This window comes from Opisthocomus hoazin, chromosome 12 (genome assembly GCF_030867145.1).
Source record: "Opisthocomus hoazin isolate bOpiHoa1 chromosome 12, bOpiHoa1.hap1, whole genome shotgun sequence".
Lineage (NCBI taxonomy): Eukaryota > Metazoa > Chordata > Aves > Opisthocomiformes > Opisthocomidae > Opisthocomus > Opisthocomus hoazin.
The window spans coordinates 3,084,966-3,104,837 of NC_134425.1; the positions used below are offsets into that span (position 1 = coordinate 3,084,966).

The following is a 19,872-nucleotide window of genomic DNA, read 5'->3' on the forward strand; positions in this document are numbered from 1 at the left end:
ACGGTGGGAGTCGGTAGCTGAGCCTGTGGTCGGAGAGCGAGCGCCTCGTGCTTCTGCGTGATGCGTGACCTCAGCCTTCTGCTTCGGGGTCGGTCGTTTTGGCAGAGGCGCCCAGCCACGTCTTCTGCCGGTGTCCCCGCGGGTTACAGCCTGCACCCTTCTTGCCCGGTCCCCGGTGGGTGACTCCAGGGGGAAGCTGCGGCAGAAGGGGCCGGGGGAAGGGCTCTGCCTGCCGTGACAGTGACGTGGCACTGGAGAGCGAGGAAGTGGTGAGCGCTTCGGGAAGTGGAGCTCTGGGCTTGCAGCCTGCTCCGCAGCGCGATCCTGCTCTGTGTTCAGAGCGGCTGCGGTCCCCGTCCCCACGGTGCGTTAGAGTAGATGGGACCGATTTTTCTGTGGGATTTTGCCGCTCGAAGCGACCCGGGCTGTCCTTGAGCAACGCGGCTTCTTCCCCATACTGCGACCAGACCTTCCTCTGCTCCGCTGCTGTCACCGTGTTGTCCTTTCCGAGGGATCCCTCGTGCGGTGGCCACGCAGGCTGCTCGTCAGCCGGGTCGCTGCACAGCAGCACGGAGCAGGGCGTGAGACAAGGTGAAGGCTTTGGACACTGCTCTGTCCTCGTGCCGGCTCCGGTCGGGAGCAACCTTTGGGTCAGGCTGAGCTGCAGCCGCCCAGGCTGGGCGTCCCGAGGGCTGAGCGCTGCCTGCCTTGGCTCAGCTCTCTTCGGGCCACGGCAGCGCCGTCGAGGGGGAATTTTCCTCCCCAGGGCACGGCGTTGCCGTTGCCTGTGACGCAGCGCTGGTGTATCGGGAGTGAGAGGGAGCCCGGGTTTGCCAGGCATGTGCCTGTGCACTGCCAAGTCTCCCTTCCATGTGGGTCACTTGTGGTGACGGCCGGGCTGCGTTCGGGCCCAGAGGGGCTGAGCTGGGGTCCCAGTATGGCCTCGGCTTCCTCTGCGCGGTGGGAGGGGTGCTGAGGTGTCTCCTCTCTCTCTGCTTCCAGCTGGGGGTGATGCCATGGCCGCTGCGAGCTCCAGCAGGGCCAGGGCTGGGCTGCCCTGCGAGAAGTCCCAGCTTTCTGTGAAAGGTGGGTCCCGCCGCCTCGAATGTGGATTTCGGGTGCCGTGAGCTGGGAGACCTCCTAGGGGGGAGCAGGGGCTGGGGAGGGCCAGCGCTGCCTTGCGTCCCCTGGGCGCCCGGGGGAGCGGAGCGGCCGTCGTCCGCGCTCGGCTGCCTCCTCTCCCCGGCTGCTGTCGGGATGTGGCTCCGTGGCCCTGCCAGGGCCCCGCGTTGGGGCTCCCGTGGCCGCGAGATGGCTCCCGATGCCTGAGGCTGCGTCCCCCGGAGCTACGTCCCCAGGCGCTGCGTCCCCCGGAGCTACGTCCCCTGGGTACCCCTGGCACAGAGCCTCACCCAGGGGATGCCTCTACCCAGAGCCCCCTTGCCCCCCGCCTCACCCACGAGCCCTGGGGTAGGGTGGTGTCTGTGGGGACCATGACACCCCTGCAGCCTTCAGGTGTGGGGCCAAGGCATGGGTGATGCTGGGGATGGGCGGTGACCAGGGGCTGGGGACGGGAGCACCTGGATTATGGCCGGTGCTGCCATCAGGAGAAGCGCTGCTCGCTCCCCCTCTCCCAAAAGCGGTTTGACTCCGCGGCGAGTCGTGGCACCCCGAGCTGGCGGGGACGGGGTGTGCATGCGTGGGGTCTCCGCTGCGGCTGCCTGACCCTCTGCCCGTCCCCCCTGCCCAGTCGTGTCCGTGAAGCCCAAGGCGCACAGCCGCCCGTCACGGATGAACTGCTACGTGGAGGTGGCGGGCGACGGGCTGCCCAGCGAGACCAAGAAGACGGGGAAGCAGATGGGGAGCTCTGAGCTGCTGTGGAACGAGATCCTCGTCCTGTAAGTCTCCGTGAGCCCCTGGCGCGGGGCTGGTGCCAGGGCTGGCCCCGTGTACCCCACCGTGCCATCGGCAGGGGCTGCTCAGAAGCTGGAGATCTTTGCTCCCCAGACAGGGACGCTGCCAGGGACAGCCACCCCTGGCCTCCTGGGCTTTGGCAGGCCTGGCACTGCCCGCTCCCCGAGCGTGGAGCAGGGACGAGGCCACGGTGATGGCCCCCTTCTCTGGTTTCTGCAGGAACGTCACGGCTCAGAGCCACTTGGATCTGAAGGTGTGGAGCTGCCATACCCTGAGGAATGAGCTGCTGGGCACCGCCTCCGTCAGCCTCGGCAACCTGCTGAAGAGCGGCGGGAAACGTACGTACGAGCCGGACCCCACGGGGGTCTCTCGGCCTCCGCCCTGCCTGGGGGCCCTGCGGGGTCCTGCTGCATCGCCTGCCCCGTAGGGACACGGCGGGGAGGAGACGTGGGGGCCGCAGCGGCTCCCATGCAGTCCCCTACCCCGGGAGGGAACAAGGCACCATTGTGCGCCCTGGGCTGCCTGTCGGGGCCGGGGGGCTGGGGCGTGATGGAAGCCATACCTCCGCTAGCCCGGGTGCCTGCACGGAAACACAAACCCCTCAGCTATTCGTTGCCATTTGCGGTCACCAGAGCGCGGCTCGTGACAGCAGCTACCGCATAAAGGCGGCCATTCGGGGCTTGAGCCGCGCAAGCGGCTGTGCAGGGCTGGAAAAGGCTCGTTCTGTCTTCTCCAACCCAAGCTCTGCTGCTTGCGAGAGACGGACCCGGTATTGAGCGGTGAGAGGGGCCTGCCGTGCCCTGGGGTAACAGAATCACAGAATGGTGGGGGTTGGCAGGGACCTCTGTGGGTCACCCAGCCCAACCCCCTGCCCAAGCAGGGTCACCCAGAGCAGGCTGCACAGCACCGCGGCCAGGCGGGTCTTGAATATCTCCAGAGAAGGAGACTCCACAGCCTCCCTGGGCAGCCTGGGCCAGGGCTCCGTCACCCTCAGAGGGAAGAAGTTCTTCCTCGGGTTCAGCTGGAGCTTCCTCTGCTTCAGTTTGTGCCCACTGCCCCTTGTCCTGTCGCTGGGCAGCAGTGAACAGAGTCTGGCCCCATCCTTCTGACCCCCACCCTGCAGATATTTATCGACATTTCTAAGGTCCCCTCGCAGCCTTATGCCAGGAGCTGGGGTGAGCTGCTTCCGCTGGCGCTGCCAGCTACGAGACCACGATCCTGTCCCCACCGCACTCCCCGCGTTGAGCAGGCTGCCGTGCCCCTTGGTGGCACCGCGTCCTGCTGGGGTGGCGAGGGCCGTGTGGGGAGCTCCGCTACCGCCGCTGCCGTCGTCTCGCAAAGCCGTGAGGTCCGTGAGGACCTGAATGTCCGCTCCGGGGCAGCTGCAGGGCTGCGTCGCCGTTGCTTGAGCAGCCTGCTGCGGGGGGTCTCTGCCCCTGGGCACCCTCCTCGGCAGCGTTTTCTTCCCGAGCTGGGTGAATACCCTGCCGTGCTGGGCTCCTGGAGCTGCTGCCGCTCCCGCCCTACCTGCCTGCTCCTCTGCAGGGGCACAATCGGCTCTTTCATTCGCAGGTGTCCCAAGGGGCTGTGTGGAAAATGAATGGAAAAGGCAACTGGCTGTTCTAGCTTGTCCGTTAACATCCACCAGAAAAAACGTGTCAGATTTTTCCTTGACACCGTGGGCTGGGAGGGAGGACTCTTAAAGCTGCAGAGCCTGCCCTGCCTTGCCGGGAAGGTGCTGCCGTGGGCTGGGGGCAGCCGGCACTGCCCGGAAGCGCCGTGTGCTTGTCTGCTCCCCTTGCCTAGCCCGGCGTCTGCTCCCTCCTCTTCGCTGCAGCCTTGCTGCTTGGCCTTTGGGCTTTACCAGAGGGACAGAGGCTGCTGCCAGTCTCCTGGAGGTCCCGTCGGAGTCTGCGTCCCTGGGGGCCTGGGAGACCCCTTCCTTGAGAGGGCTCCTGGCCTGCGGGGAACAGGGGAGCCCCTTTCCTCTGTCTGCCAGCCTGGGGAGGTGGACAGGGCCCGTGAAGGGCATTTGGGATTTCAAGCCACCCCGAGTCGGACACTTCATGTCTGAAAGCTGTCTCGGTTTGGGGAAGGCAGTGGAATGCGGGGGCCTGGCCACCCTCTCCCCATCCGGGGAAGCACTCGGCAGGAGCGTGCCTTCCCCAGGGCTGCTCCTGCCGGGCGGCAGACCCGCTTCCCAGCTTAGCTGGGTTTGTTGTGGTTCTGGTGAGGTTTGCTATAAGGTACTAATAGGTGATTCTATAAGATACTAATACGTGAGTGTAGCTGTGGCCTTCGGTTTATCTTCCTGTAGTTGTTCTACTTGGTGCGGAAGAATCATTCCGGTTGCTGTGCTTTTGGGCAGGGGTGGTGTTCAGTGCCGGGCTCCCGCCTGCCAGCAAGATGCCGGAGCTCCCCTCGTTCTTTCTGTCGCCTCGCTTCAAACGGGAGAGTCTTGGCTCTGAGGCCTGGAGCCTGGAAAAAGAGCCCGGTAACGAGCCCGGTCAGGGCTGAGCTCCGGGAAGACGGGGAGAGCTGGAGCTAGCAGCCCAAGCTGTCGGACGGGAGCTCCTGCTCCAGGCGGGTCCTGCCTTGCTTTCGGGCTCTGGCAGCCGCCTCCGGGGCCTCTCCTCTGGCAGGCTGCGCCCTCCCGCTTTCGGAGGGGATGGGCTGGGGAGGTGGAGAAGGGGGGTAAGAAGGGTCTCGGTCACAGAAAATGAGCTGGAGCCTTCCACAGAGCTGAGCAGCTCCCGGGGCTCCCGTAAAACAGCTAATTTGCAGTGGCACAGCCCCCTGCCCCGGCCCCCGCGCCGCTGCCTGCCGCAGAGGCACCTCTTTGTTCCCAGGCTCCGGGAGCTCCTCGCCCGTTCCTCCCGCGAGGCCCAAGGAACGTCCCCAGCCAGCCTCGCGCCACGGTCTGCCGCTGGAAGCTGATACTGGACCTCACTGGTTTGTGCTGGTCGCCTTGTGTGCCGAGCAATGGATGTCTGTGCGGGCGCTGGAGCGAGCCAGGCTGCAGCTTGCGAAGGAAAACGCTCGCTTTCATTGCTCGCTGCTTGTGTTGTGAGTTACATCGACAGGCTCCTGTTTCTTGAGTGGCACCGCGTGCCAGGGTTCTGCAGATCCCAAGCAGAGCTGCTGGAGCCACCGCCTTGCGAGACCCTCCAGGAAGCCAGCAGCAAAACCCCCGAACCTCTGGAAAGCTGCAGCCTCCCCCCCCATCGTGGATGGGATGTTGAAGGAGCTCTGCTGCGTGCCCCGGCAGCAGAGGCTCTCAGTGAGGAGTCGTGAAGGCAAAGCCTCAGACCGGCTGGCAGGACCGGTCAGCAAGCCGGCTCCGTAGTGGCGGGGCCATAGTCGTGTATGAAACTGGTCATCCAAGGCAGTAGGTCACAGCGGGGGTCGGACTGTGCCTACCCTGTGTCACCTTTTGGATGCTGCAGAGCTGATGGGACTGCGCCCGCCAGCCCTGTGCCCGTGCCCTGGCCACCTCTTTGGGTGGGAGGCTGCTCCCTGCGCCCACGCCTGCGAGTAGGCAGGGTCCGCTGGCTCCCATCGTGCTGTGCCCTGGCCGGGCTGTTTTGCAGAGGGGAAGCTAGTTCTGGTTAGAGATAGCGGGCTTCTGGGCTTTCTCCTCCCATCTTGTCTTCCCTCCCAGGGCGGTGATGGTTGAGAAGAAAGAAGCAGAAGTCTGAGGTCCTCCTGGTTGTACCTGGCAGATAAATTGTGTGGGATGCAAAATGGTCTCTAAGCCGCTGGTGGCTGAGACTAGGTCAGCAGCAGAGGCAAAGCTTCCCACTGCCTGGGGAGCCTTTTACATTTTACCTAGGACAGTAAAGATTGTCCCTTCCCCTAAACCCTGGGTTCCTTCCCATTTCTTTTGGGGATGGCTGTGGAAGGTCTAACTTTCCCCCTATTTCTTCCCGGAGGGACTGTAGCCACAGCATGGAGTCCTTCCTTCGGCTGCGGTTATGGGTGAAGGTTAAGCTGGCCTTCACCTGCCGAGCACCAGGGAGGTGGGTGCTGCCCACCCACCAGCTCTGAGACCTGGGGGATGCCAGCACGGCTCGGTACTCCCACTGATGCCGAGAGTGGCCCCACTGACGTTATTTGCTGCCCTGCGTGGTGGCAGGGTGCTTTCAGGGCAGGGTTCTGGCTCTGGGACTCGATTCTTCTGCGGATTGATGGGCACAAGTAGGTTACTGGCTGGAGCGTGTGGTTTTCAGGGCAGCCCAGAGGATCTGCGCGTCTTCTGTTTGCGTAAGCAGCGTTCCCGGCTGCTCCGCGGGGAGCTGCTCACGAGAGGCGACGGTGGATTCGGGTCCGATCGCGTGGAGCTGTTGGAGTGGAAACTGGCCTTTGCATCCAGTGGAACTGGTCTGGGGAGCTGAGAGGGTGGGAAGCACCGTCCGGCTGTCTGTCTGTCTGGAAATCTTCCCGGCGGTGTGTACTGAGATGGAGCCACCCCACCCAGGGGAGAGGCAGAAGGGCTGCCCGCTCCCGCGCCGCAGCTCCCTGGCACTTGTGCCCGTGGGCATCAGACGCTTGTGGTTCCTGGAGGTCCCGGAGGGCTCCGGCTTGGGCTCAGCCCCGGGGCCGTTATCGGTCTGGCTGCTACCAGCCTCGCTTCGTGGAACCGTAAATCCGTTTAATGGGCTGGGTGGGAATTCCTGCTCACCTCCACTAAATGGGAGCTCTGATGCTGCGTGCGGGGCACTGGAAGTAGCTGAACTGAGACCTTATTCAGGACCAAATCACCCCCCGACCCCCTCCCAAAATAATAATAATAATCCCTCTGACATTCTGGCTGCCGGCGGGACACAGGCAGCCTTTGTGCTCAGCCGTTCAGGGGACCCTCTGTTGGTGCAACAGCAATGTCCCTTTGTGCGTCCTGCGTGCTGGACGGGGACAGTGAATGGAAGGTTCTGCTAGTGTTTATTTTCTTTAAAAAAGCTGAAGGGGGTGGAGAGGGGGAGAAGGAAGCCGGCGGGGAGGTTCATGTTCACATCCTCCGCTTGGAGACACCTTGTCTTTGCTCCCGCACTGCCGGCCCCTCGGCTGGGCGCCTGCACAATGAGGGCTTGTGCGGCTCCGGGGGGAGAGCGGCGCGCTCGGCGGCCGGCCGCTCGCCGAGGGGGGTGGAGGGGACCCCCGGCGCGTGCGGGCACGGCTCGGAGAAAATGCAAACTCCTATGGCTTGGAGCAGCCAAGGAGAAACAGGGTCTGGATTTGTTCTGTTTTTTTGGCCGTGCTCAGTAGCATCTTCTATCTCAGGCTCTTGAAACGGTCTGTGAGTTCGGTTCCCCTTGGAAGCAAACCGAGAGCAGCTCCTCTAGCCAGATGGGCAAGACCAGGCTTAGCAGAATGCCTTGTCTGACGACGGGTGGCTAACGAGCAACAGAGCTGGGCTCCAGCCTCCATGCTGTGCTCCCGTGAGCGCGTGCTCCTGCCGTGCCCGGACCCGGGGCATCGAGGGGACACGTGCCTCCTCAGGCACTGAAAACCTGAGACTCTTCCACGAGATCCAGGAGTGCAGTGCATCCTGCAGCCCTGTCTTCGCTGTGCACCCTGTGGCGCTGGGCTTCGGGGTGCCTTGCTGAGCACCCTGTGGGGCAGAGACCGCTCGGAGGAGCGGGTGGTGGATCACGACGTGGGGCTTGGAGGACGGATGGCTACCAGCCGTGGGCCAGCAATGGGACGAGGGGTCCTTGGGGACCGTGTTCATAGGATGCTTTGGGTTGGAAGGGACCTTTAGAGGTCATCTAGCCCAGCCCCCCTGCAGTGAGCAGGGACCTCTCCCAGGGGAAAAAGATGCCAGCACCCAGGGGAAAAAGCAAAGGTGTTATTCCAAATAGACCATTTGAGTAGGATGTTGGGCATAGATTGGAACAATGTATCATCAAAATGAATTTACTGGCTTATCCATAAATGAAAGGCTGCAGTGCAGCAAGTAGTCTGTATTTTCCAACTATCTACAAATTTCAGGTTGTGCAGGCTAACAAAGGAATTCCGTATTTTGTTCCCATCCCCTCCTGCTCCCACTGGCAGGTACCGCACCCCCTCCCTATGGCGGACCAGGACAAAGCAGGTTGCTAAAAAATGGTGCCGTTGTGTCATAAGCAATCTGTGTATAATAAAAATATTATTTGAGCAAATGAGTCAGGAAGTGTCTGGGCCGCTGTCCCAGGCTGGCGCAGCCAAATTTTTCTGGCCTTCTGAGGCGGAGCTGGGTGTTTTGGTCCGTCTGGCTCCGGCAGGCATCGCTGCGACGGTGTGAGAGCCCTGCCTGCCCGTGGGCACGGAGGGTCGCGTTGTTCTCCCGTCGCCCGCGGGGACACAGCCCTGCGGTGGGTGGTTTAGCGTGCACGGCTTGCTCTAGCCGTGCTGGGTGCCGGTGGCTTCCCCACGGCTCTGGGGACACCCCGTGCTGCTGTAGGGAGCTGTTGGGAGACCTCGGAGGGGCTGGAAGGGTGGTGGGTGTCTGTCCTGGGGCGCAGGGAGGCAGAGAGCCTCGGCTGTCGGCGTATGTGAGCGGGCGCTGGTTCTCGAAGCAGCTGCTGGGTGCCCCGTGCGTGGCACCGTGCCGCTTGTTGGGTCCCCCGCCGCTGCAGCCCCTCGCTCCGTGCCCGAGAGGAGAGCGGCGTTCCCGGGGCCGTTACCCCTCAGCAAAGCCACAGTGCCCGCCCATGTGTGGAGCCGCGACTGGGAAAGTCTCGCGAAGCTGCTGGAGCCAAACTGGCTCACGAGGGAGGGGAGTGGAGCTGGCGGCTGTCTCCAGGAGCCTCCCAGCCCATGCCACCCCTTCCAGAAGCTTCTGCGAAGGCAGTCTGATGCTGCAGCAGGGCGTTTCTGTGCGTCTGGGGGCAGCCCGCTGTGCCGGTTGCGTTCGGTGGAACTGATGCGCGGGGATCAGGATGGAGGGATGCGCCTGGGGTTTTTCCTTTGCTGCTTACCTGGGTTTTCTAGGTGGTGTGAGGATAACCCCGATTCTGAAAGGTGCTGCTTGCTCCTCTGCGGCAGGCCAGGGCTGCAGGCACCGCTGGGCACGTAGCCAGCAGCCTGGTTCATGTCCCAGGCACCTGCCGGTGGTCACCCTCATGCAGGACCCTTCTTGCCCCGTGCGTTGTGTCAAACCACCCGAATCCCTCGGCTTTGCTTCCGTGGTCTCTGCAACAGCCCCAGCTTCTGGATCTGTGGGCGATGGTGATCTCGGCTGCGTTGCAACTGGGAGCTCTGGGGCAGCTTCATCTGCAGGGAGGGACCCTGCGTTGTGAGCAATGGCTGATGATGATGATGAGCAATGGTCTTCCTCGGGAGCGGGTGGTGGGGCTGGCCGCATGTCCTCTGGCGATGCTGGTGGGTACCTGTAGGCGTGGGGCCCATGCCAGTGGTGCTGGCTGGGACAGCTGGCCCCAAGGTAGCAGGCACGTTGTCCTTTGGGGGCATGGGGAGGCCTGGAGAGGACCAGGAGGCTGACGTCGCGTCCCATGGGGGAGCTGGGGTGGTGGAGCCATCTTCCATCATGGCTGGCATCCTCAGTGGTGACCACTTTGTCTCTTTCTCTGTGTCCCCTCGTCTTCAACAGTGGAGAACAGGCAGCTGACCCTGGACCTGCAGACGGAGAACAAAGGCAGCGTTGTCTCCGGCGGAGAGCTGACGATTTTCCTGGACGGGCCTGCTGTTGATCTGGGAAGCCTGCCTAATGGCAGCGCCGTGACAGAGGGTGAGTGCCGCCCGTCTCCGCGTGCGTGCGGCCGCTCGGAGCACGAGGTGGTGAGCAGCGCCGGGGAGAGGAGCGGGGCTGCGAGCAAATGTCCGAGCGCCAGCAGCCCCCTCCTCTCCCAGGTAAGGCTCCGGCCCCAGGCGTGTGTCTGGGCTGCCGCAGGAGCGAGCGTGCGGTGGGACGGGAGCGTCGACAAGCTCGTGCCCTGCCTCCCCGACGGCGTGAGAGGAGCGGCCCTGCTCCAGGCCCTCCACCAGCCCCTGGCCCCTTCCCTCGCTGGCCTTCGTGGGCTGGGGAAACGGCTTCGGTGTTTAATAAACTGCTCAGAAAAGGGCTCGCTGTGGCAGAGGGCGTGCGGAGACGTGGACTGATGTCTGACCCATCGGGGCTGCCAGGGGAGCGAGCAGAGCTCGTGCTGGGCAGGGGCTGGTGCGTTGCTTTCCCTCGGCTCCTCCTCTTCCTTGCTGGGAGATGAAACCTGTGAAATCGGGGAGTCTTAAATGCGGCCACTCTCCTGGTGCTGCCGGTTCTGCAGAGTCCTGCGGTTGCCTTCCCCGGTGCTGTGCTTGGAGCCGTGGGGTGCTGTGGGGACGGGCTCTGCCGTCGCACAGCGGTGGGAGAGGAGAGCAGGGGCTCCGTGCGTGCTGCTGGGTCTGTCCTGTAATGCATGGGGCTGTTGTGCCTTTAGGTCTCCTTTCTGGAAGGATGAAGGGAGGGAAGGAGGGTAGAAGTAGTAGGTGCCTCCGTCATTTTCTTCACCCACTTTTTCTCCACACATTCAGGGTCCCAGCTGCCTGGACGGGACCCCAGCAGCATGGCTGCAGCCACGGAGGGCAGACACCAGCCTCCCAGTACAAACTGCTTTGGAAGCAGACCAAGGTAAGGGTCCTGTGCTGGCAGCACTTGTCAGTCTGTTACTGGGTGGTTGCTGCAGCCGTGAGGCAGCCGAGAAGCGTCTAGATCATCCTTGTGCGGTGGACCCCGCTCCGGATCTCCCAGTGAGCCCCCAGTAAAGCAGCCCATAGGAGGTGCGGAGCAGAGGTGGGCTGGCCGACCTCCTGGAGGACAGCGGAGCTGGGAGCGGGTCATACAACTGGGGTGTGGCTGACCCGAGCCTCTCTCAAAGTATTTATTTCTCAAGGAACATCAGGTCTGTGACGGCCCAGGCAGTTTCCACCAGTTGCTCTACTGGCAGCCAAAGGAATGGGCTGTCAGGGAGGTGTGGGGCAGGCTGTGACCAGGCAAACCAGCAAAGGGCTGGTCTGCAGGGGTCCCGTCAAACGGGGATTACAGGGACCCCAGTTCATGCTTGAAGCACACCCCTGGCCAGGCGCTGGGCCAGGCTGGGAAGCACGAGGCCCCTCTGGGCGACGGTCACAGGGGGACGCTTCCGAAGGTCCAGGGAGAACAAGAGAAGCGGAGCACGCAGAGCTGCAGGGAAATAACAGCTGCTTCCAAAGGAAATGAGATGCTTGGGCAGGAGGCCATCCTGTGCCTGGCCCGCTGCCCTGCCTCGCCTTCTCGCTGGGCTGGAGTGGCTCAGCGCTGCTCCTTTTGGAGCTGTGGTTATTGAGAGACGTGTCACACTGTCAACATGGAGTTGAATTTAACACCTATTTATATTTCCAGAGTGTGGCAGTGGCCCAGCAGCCTATACAGATGTTCTGGTCGGGAGTGTGCCTGCAGAGAGGGTGCCTGCAGCCTGCCCGATAAGAGGTTCTGCATGCCCCCAGGCTTAGGAGCACTCTCAGCAGTGAGCCCACACCTCGAGCTTTTCTGCTCCTTCTTCATCCGCTGGGCACATGCAAGAGCGAAGGGGAGAAATGGTTTTGGCTCTGAAAAGTGACCCTGTCCTTCCATATCGTGTGTTTTGTCTCCCACCCAAGGAGGGAGTGGGATGGGAAACTTGGAGCAGGCTGCTGAACACAGTTGGTGCCCTTGTGTTGTGGCTGCTCCTCTTGGTTCCTGCTGTCCAGGTGTTAAAGCCTTCTAAGGGGCGAGAGAGTGCTCAGTGTCTTGCCTGGAGCTGGACTTTGCAGCCACTTAGCAGCTATCAGGAGGTGCTAGAAAGCCTGCAAAGAAAGTTCTAGTTTGGGAGGCTCAGCCTGGTGACTGCTTGCTTCTGATGCCGAACGATGTCTGATTGCTTGGAAGTGGTTTCTGCTTTTGGTGTCTCAACCTGCGAGAGAAGTGTGGTGAGGTCTGGCCAGTACTTCTGCACAGGACCTGCAGAGAACTTCCAGGTGTGCTTGCAATCATTAGAAATCCCATGCCTGCTCCGAGACGGGAAACATCCCAGCTAGTTTTCAATTCATCCTACACTCACCTGAATTTAGGGTTGCTCTGGACAGAACTCCACGGTTTGATGTAGTACTGCTACACGGGGCAGAGCGCTGCTGTATGTACCCGCCGTGGAGGCAGCTGCCTTCTCCGGACTGGAGTATGGGTCCTTTGCACATGGGAATGCTGTTTGATGTTCGCTCTGTTTATACGCAGAGCCGTGTTTATTTTCGTGGGCTTGGTGATGGATGCTGGCAAACTTGCTCGGAGGCAGGATGGAAAGAAAAGGGTCATTCTTTGCTCCTCAGCTATTTCTACACTGTCCCCTCAAGGGAAACTGCTTGGTCAGGGCTTCTCTTTCTTCTCCTGAACAAATGTCATCTTGGGATTTGCTGCTAATCCTGGTGACGGGGTGTGAAATTCCACAGCCCTCTGTGCGGAGAGAACACAGAGCCCAGAGGTCCCTGGCTGAGAGCTGGTGCCGTGGGTGCCCAGAGACTTGCCACAATCCCCGTTTGTCTTGTGGTGGCCAACGGGGCCTCTTCTGCCAGCAAGGAATGAAGTAGCCTGGTTTGCTGCTCGCCCTGCGGAGAGGCTCTGGCTGGCGAGCCACGTCGCGTATCGCGATCTGACCGCGGCCGTGAGAAACTGCTGTCACCTGTCATGAGCTCGTGCAAACTCGAGTGGTTTCTTCAGCGCAGCACGCTTTGCTTTGTCTGCTGGTGTGACGCCCGAAAGTCACTGCTCAGCTGCTGATGGGCATGAGCATCCCTGAGGGTCGGCGGGAGACGCTCTGCCGGGTCACTTGCGCGGAGTATTTCCCTTTGTGAGACCCCGTGCTCTGCAAAGCCCCGCGTGTGGCTGCAGGATGTCCCCAGGCGTGTGGCTTCTGGGGTGGCACAGCAGCAGCGCAGGGACAGGGGAGCTGCGATCGCAGCCCTGGCACAGGCAGGGGAGAGGCAGAGGCAGGGGGTGCCGCCTGCTGCTGCGGAGGGGCTGGGGGGCTGCTCAGGGCAACAAGCCAAGAGGTGGATCTGGAACCAGCTGCAAGGAGATGGGTATAGAGGAATAAACTGGGTTTGGGTTTTGGAGCCAGGTGCCAGAGCCAGGTTCAGGGTTTTGGAGCCAGGCGCCTCTTCGGCTGCACGTCCCGCTGCCGTGGGGCGAGGGGGTGTTCCTCCTGCCCCAGCTCCAGGGTGGTGGTATTTCTGCTCCCGGCACTGCGGCCGTGAGGGCTGGGTGCGGGGGGACACGGCTGCCTCCTTCCCCCTTCGCAGGGGCTGGGGGAATTTCTCGGCTCTGTGTTTCGGGAGCTAAGCCCCTGCTGCCCACGTGGCGCTGGGGCTCGCCCGGTTGCGTTTTGCAGTGGTCATACCCCAACGTCCTGCAGCCGGTGCCGGCTCCCGGCTGCGTGCTCTGCCTTCCCCCCGCTTCGGCTGCAGTTTGTGATCTGATGTGGGACTGAGACTGGTGCTGCCACCTCTGCTGGCGTCTCATGCCGGGACCTTCTGGCCACCGCGCTGGGAGAAGGTGGCCGTTCCTCGGTTTCATGCCCAGGGTCCACATTGACCTCTGCAGCGTGGGGGCTCTGCCTTGGCAGAAGCAGGGGAGCCGAAAAGCTGACGTCACCCTGGCTGACGCCACTTTCCTCTTTGGCATCGTCTGCTCCCTCTGCCTCCCGCCCAGGAGGGGTGACGGGGCAGCCGCCCGATGTCCCTGACGGGCAGGGGACAGCGGGGGTCTTGCCAGCCGCTTGGGAGGTGGGCTGCCCTCCGCACGCCCCGCTCCATCCCACCGCCGTGGCCACGAGAGGCCGTTCCCATCCGCGCTGTGCCTCGTTTTCTCCCCGTTCCTATTTTAAGAGCGCGTTCCCAGCCCCGCCGCTCTCACGTGGCCTCGCTGGGTTTGTTTCCACGCGTCTATTAAAAGACAATGCCCAGATGGGAGCACTCGTAGGAGGGCTGGGCTGGGCTGGGCGGCGGGCCGGCTAATTCAGGCCTGGTAACCCTGCGTGGCCGGCTGGCAGCCTGGAAACATCCTGTTTTGGTTTCTAAAAACTCCCTGGGCAGCTCTGAGCTCATCTGTGCTGAGAAGGGCAGGGACAGGATCCGTCCCGTGCCTCGGGGGCCGCTTCCGGCAGGATGGGCTCCTGCCAACAGGTGCCACCGGCCCGCTGCCCTCCGGCTGGGGCTCCGGGGGCCATGCCACCTCCCGGACTCGCCGCGGGGTGTGCGTGGGGAGGTGGGTCCTGGCCAGCTTTTGGGAGGGGAGTGGTGCCGGTGTGCCCCGCTGAGTCCCACGGACGGGCAGCGTGGGGCAACCTTCACCTCCCGATGTGGGGAAGAGGAGCCTGTGCTGTGCCCGGAGCCGCTCCAAGTCCCCAGGTGCTGGTGGCCAAAGCAAATCCCCAGCAGGCAGCGGTGTCCTGGCCGTAGCCGGGGTTTCTGGGGTGAGTTCGCCTCGAGGAGCCCCTGTTCTGGGAAGGTCCATGGCTGGTCGAAGTGGCCTTGACAGCTCCTGCTTATGGGCTGCTCTGCCTGTGGCTCTTATCTGATCTATTTTCAACAACCATCTCCTGCTTTCCCATGTCTCCTCCCGATCCCAGTCCTCGCTCTGCCCAGTGTGGTGAGCCGCTCCCCAAGGAGAGCAGCTCCGGAGCGAGTGGGAGGAACCAAGGGCTCGCTGAAGCTGGTGAGGGTGGTATGACCGATGCTGCGCCCTGTCGCTGCCGAGCTGCCGCCCCCTCCTAGCTCCAGCCCTGAGACCTGGGGACAGTTTGTGGGTTTTGACCTTTTATGGGGAGAACTTGGCTGGGGCAAACCAACTTCCTAACCCCTGCGGTCCTCGCCCTCTGTGGTTGCTGCCTCAGGCTATGATCCTGGGTGGAGGTGGCCGGGCTCTGCCTCTGCTCCCCTGGCCCCTGGCCCCCTCCTGGCTTGCCCTAATGACCAGGTTTTTTAATCAACGTGAAAACCCAGCCTTTTCTGGAATGCCTCAAGGGCCCAGGGCGGTCAGAGCGGGAGAGCTTGCTTGGGGGGTGCTGCAGGCGCTCTGCCCGCTGAGGTCGGGCTGCCCTGGTCTGCGTGGCCGGTGTCGTCACCCGGCGAAGGGGACGCGGTGGCCGGGGAGCTCCAGCGTGGCACAAAGAGAAGACCCCCCTGAGAGACGGAGTGGCCGCATCCGAGACGGTCATGACCCGTGCCGTGATTTCAGCTCCCGTCTTTCCCGGCTGTGTGTTCCCTGCTTCCCAGGGGCCAGGGTTGTCCTGGCAGCACCATCCTCGCCTGCTTTTGTGCAAGGCTGGCAGCTGGGCGGGGGGCACGCTGAGGGGTCCCGCCAGCAGCTGACACGGCACCGTGGTGTGGGAGCTGGCACCGGCGTGGGGTCTCTCCTGGGAGCGTTACTGCAGGGGTGGAAGGAGCGCGCTGCCAGCAGCCGTGACGGCTTGGTGCCGCACGCGGGTTTCTGTCCGTGAGTGCCCGGGGCTGTTCCTCGGCACGTGGGGCAGCTGGGGTGAGCGCCTGCAAAGAGAAGCAAGGTCATTGTCACCCAGGTTACTCCTCCGTGGGACGGTGCCGGGACCTGTGGGCAGGCTGGCAGGTCCGAGGAAGCAGCACGAAGTTCAGGGCGGAGGCACGTGGCTGCATCCCAGCCCTTCTCGGGGGAGACTGGTGGCTGGGCGGGGGGACAAGCAGCACAAGGCCGAGGCAGAAAGGCAGGAGCAGGGTTTTCTTTGTGAGGCTGGGGGTGTGCTTCACCTCCCCGCGTCTCTTTCCTTTGCAGGGCGCACCGACACGCGGCCGGGGTGGCCAGGCAGAACACGGGGAGTGGAGAGCAAAGTCCCAGTGCCAGGAGCCGGCACCGGCAGCAGGCCAAGAGCACGCAGCACGCCGTCATGGCCAACGGCACGGCCAACGGCACGGCCAACGGCACAGGTGAACCAGCGCTTGCGGGAGCTGGGAGGGGGACAGGGCTCCGGGCTGCGTCTTGTGGGAGAAAATTGATTTCTGCTAAGATAAAAGATCTCATAGCGCCTGGGAATTTTCTCCCTGTGAATTGATTGAATTTATTGATTTTAATTTTGATAAGCTGGGCAGCTCCGCAGAGCGTGCTGGTGGGATCTGTTCTGCCTATCGTGAATGATTTCTGTGGCTCCTGTCTGGAGTCTCCCCGACAAAAAATACTGCATCCAGCTCCAGGTTTTTAAAGGGATGCCAGCAGTGTCACTGCCGCAGCAAGGAGGACAGTTGTCACAGCTGAGTGGACTTTTTTCAGGGTTGGGACCGTTCAGCTGAATTTGTCCATCAGTCTTCAGCGAAAATGTTTTGAGCTCTCTGCCCATGGAAGAGGGGAAGAGCAGCTGTCTGTCGAGCACCAGAGAAGGCACAAACCCACCTCTCAAAAGGAGGCTGATTCTTACACCAGAGAGTATTTTTGGAAAAGTTTCTCTTGTCTTTTCTTGGTTTTGTCCACAAAGCCTGGTGGAGCAGGGACTGGGACCTGCTGAGTACCTGGTGGAGCAGGGACTGGGACCTGCTGAGTACCTGCCTGCGAAGCTGCAAACGGTTTATCTGCTTTCCTTCTCTGGCTCTCTGACAGCACCATCCTTTCTTTTGCTTTTGTCGGAGACCTGGAAGGGGAAGCAGAGTGCTTTGGTTTGGATAGGAGGAAATGTTTTATTCGACCCAAAAGGAAGAATCCCTCTCCCTCCCTGTTTCATTGGAAAAAACGTGGAGCGATGCAATTTCAATTTTGCCAGAACTCATTCTGGGAGGGAGACGGGGGAGCGCAAGGCTGACGTGAAACGCTGCCTTTCAGCTGTCTCTCCTGGTCTGCGGCTCGTCGCCGCTGCTCGGTGCTGTACGGGGCAGGGACGCTGCGCGGTGTCCCCTGTGCCCGCCCAGCCCTTCCAGCGTCTTCGCTGTGCCGGGGACACTCCCTCAGGCTGTGGCCAGAGTTTTTGTTCCCGAGTACGGCTTGGCTCCTTGGCTTTGGTTTGTGTAAAGCACATTTTATTGGCCTGGCCCCAGCGTCCCCAGTGGCTTTATGACTGTGCTGTCCTCATCGCTGTTTACCACTCGCCAACCTCCGTGTCTCCCACAAGTTCTGTCAGCGATGATTTTACACTTGAGGATGGGGAGATGAGTGTTTTGGGTGGCTGGGACTAGTGCTGGACACCCTGTCTTGCACTCTGTGGAATGCCTCTAGAAACCATCCTCTTCCTCCTCAGTTTGGTACATTTTGGTGACATTATCGTGTTTTTTGAGCAGACTGTTGCAAGAACGTCCCCATTACATTTGTCCCTCACAGAGCTGTAATTTCATCTGACAATAAAAGGAGATTATTTCGTGGCGTGTCTTCTCCACAGCAACGTTGCTTAGCCCTAGCTGTGTTCCCCTGGAGCCCTTCCTTATCAGGTGAACTTTGGATCAGCTTTTCCCCTGCTTTTTCCAGGACTGAGATCAAACCGATCACAGCGTAGTTGCCTCTCCCTTTGGAGATTGGCGCTACGTGGCTGAAGCTTCTAAAATCACCTTTCCCAGGCTCACTAGAAATGAGTGGCAGCCAGAGCTGCTCAGCTGGGTCTCGCAGGACTCCGGTGGAAGCTGCTGTCAGCCTGCTGACCTGGAAGTCTGCCGTAGATGCTGCTGGAGGGGCTCCTTTAGTTGCTGATGCCGTGTACCAGGATTCCTCTGGTGCTGGAGGATGCTGTCCTGCTCGCCTCCAGCTGCAAAGCAAAAGCCTTCTGAGCAGCTTGCCTCTCCTGCAGCGTGCCTGTAGGTCTTCAGGCTCCCGTCTGTGGGGATTTATACAGTTGTGAGGTCTTTCCTGCAATACTTCTAAATATTTGGGCTTGTAGACACAGATACTTCCCTTACAGTTTTATGCTTTCTCAGCTCTAACTTGTGGAGCTCTGTCTGCATCCCTTACTCCTTTGTTACTTGTTGCTGATTTGTTTTTAACACTTTTGCTTTGCCACTGAAACCAGGATGGCTTGTAGCGAAAGTTATCCTCTGCTGGACTGCCAAGTCCCAGGGTTTTTTGGCTTTCAAATGAATATTCGTCAAACAAATTCCCTTTCATTTTTTTGGTCTGCGTTTTCCTCCTCATCAGTTTTCTTTGTAATTTTCCTCTGCTCTGTCTTTTCCCCTTCCCTTTTCCAAAAGTTCAGTGGATTCCAGCAATGTTTAGCTCTTACCGGTGCAGCTGACGTGCTGAGCCTGAGCTTTGCTCTGCCCAGGGAGAGGGCACTGTGCCCGGGGTTTCTGAGCTCCCGCTCGTTACCTGAATTCCCATCAGGCATGCAGCATGTTTGCAAGAGGCTGAAGAGATACTGAGTACATGTGCAAAGTACCCTGTGCTTTTGTCTGAGGACACAGGCAGCGGTTCCCAGAGGGATCTGACTGCTGGGTGAAGGAGTTGCTGCCTTTGCTGCAGGCTGGGAGCACCCTGAGTCCCGTGCTTGGGTGGTAGCAGCTGCCCCCCACCACGCACTCTGCTTCCAGGGCTGCGTGGGTGCAGCAGAACAGCCGGGCCCCGCGTTACCCTTTCCGGGTGCTGACGTCTCTGCCCTCTGCCTTTGCAGTGAACGGAGACGCAGCGGGTGCTGTGGACGTCGAAGAGGAAAGGCCGGCGGCAGGAGCGACCGTAGCGACTCCAGCAGTGCCGAGCGTGGCTGACAGCTCTGCTGCTCCTGCCCTTCCCGCCCTGCCCAGCTCTGGAGAGGCAGAGGAGGCAGCCGCCGGCTCCACCGCCCCGCCGGCCCGGGCAGCAGTGCCAGCCCTGGATGCTCTGCCCCCTGGGTAAGCTCTGCCTTCCGCTTCAGACTTTTCTTTCCCCAGCAGGGCCAGCACGACGGAGAACTTGTGGCCCTCGGGGAGGGAGGCACAGCCCTGGCAGGACGGCTGGGGTGACACGAGCAAACTGGGGCACTGCTGTGTGCTGGAAGAAGAGGATGTTTGAGGGAGGAGCTGGTGGAAATGATGGTGGTCAGCAGAGTAGAGAGGGCCTGGGGGTGTCTGTCGGGGATCCCTGTGTCCCCTCGCGCCTGGCACAGCCTGTCCTCCCTCATCTGAGCTGTCCGGCCGGGGCTTGGCTGTTGTGGAGTCCTTCTCTGGGCTGGGGTCTGGTCTGTGTCTGCTGTGGGTCTCTGGGGTAATACACAGAGAGTGAGTGTGGGTTTCCAGGGAGCTCCCGCTGAGCAGGAGGGTGCGGACATGCCCTCCAGAGACTCTGCGGAGGCACCGGCCGCTGCTGCGGGGAGGTGGGCAGGATCCTCGTGTAGCTGTGCCTGTTCTTCGCCCCGGTGCGGATGCTCCACATCCTCCTCCGTGGGACGTGGGGAAGGGGCTGGGAGCAGAGCTGGGGCTGGCTGAGCAGTGCTGGTGGGTGCGTTGGCTCTCGGTGGGGACAGCGGGCGGGCTCTGGGCTCAGTCCCACTCTGGGCTGCGGCTGGGTCCTTCTCCCCTTGTGTTTCAGGCACTTTTAATTCTGGACTGAAAACGCAAAGCGACGAGGGGGGGGCGTTGAAAATGGCTTGTGTTTCGTATGAAGGGAGCTGTTTATTTTCCTTTGGCTGAGGCGATGCCTGGAAGGTCAGGGCCTCGCTCGTGTGTCAGTCACAGGTAATTAGGGTTAACGGCTCAGTGTGCCTTTATGTGGGGTGTGTGAGGGTTTCTGTTCTCCGGCCTGGGCGCTTCCTGTTTCCAGGCAGCTGGAAAAGTCCAGTGCTCTGAAAAAGGTCTTTATTTCAGCCAGAGCTTATCCCCCTTTTTGCTCCTGCCAGGTAGACTGAAGGTCTCCTTTTCCCCACCTCTCCACAGCCCGAGGTGGAAACAAGCTGTTGTTTCTTTCCCGGGGTGGAGAGGACCCCGTGAGTATCTCACGATTGGGGTTTCCAGAGGCCTGGGGAGGTTGTAAGCACTGCTTTCTAAGACACGCCAGACTTGGTT

The 19,872-nt window shown here is 61.5% G+C and overlaps 1 protein-coding gene across 2 annotated transcripts in view; it reads left to right on the forward strand.

The window, feature by feature from the left end:
* Positions 1–19,872, forward strand: part of WWP2 (WW domain containing E3 ubiquitin protein ligase 2) — a 44,935-nt gene that overhangs the window by 1,670 nt on the left and 23,393 nt on the right. For both annotated transcript variants that reach the window (XM_075433754.1, XM_075433755.1), the window contains exons 2-8: positions 1,003–1,086; positions 1,751–1,898; positions 2,134–2,252; positions 9,503–9,640; positions 10,423–10,519; positions 15,704–15,855; positions 18,507–18,723. In XM_075433754.1, the coding sequence (XP_075289869.1) occupies positions 1,003–1,086; positions 1,751–1,898; positions 2,134–2,252; positions 9,503–9,640; positions 10,423–10,519; positions 15,704–15,855; positions 18,507–18,723 (955 nt within the window). The remainder of the gene's footprint in view (positions 1–1,002; positions 1,087–1,750; positions 1,899–2,133; positions 2,253–9,502; positions 9,641–10,422; positions 10,520–15,703; positions 15,856–18,506; positions 18,724–19,872) is intronic.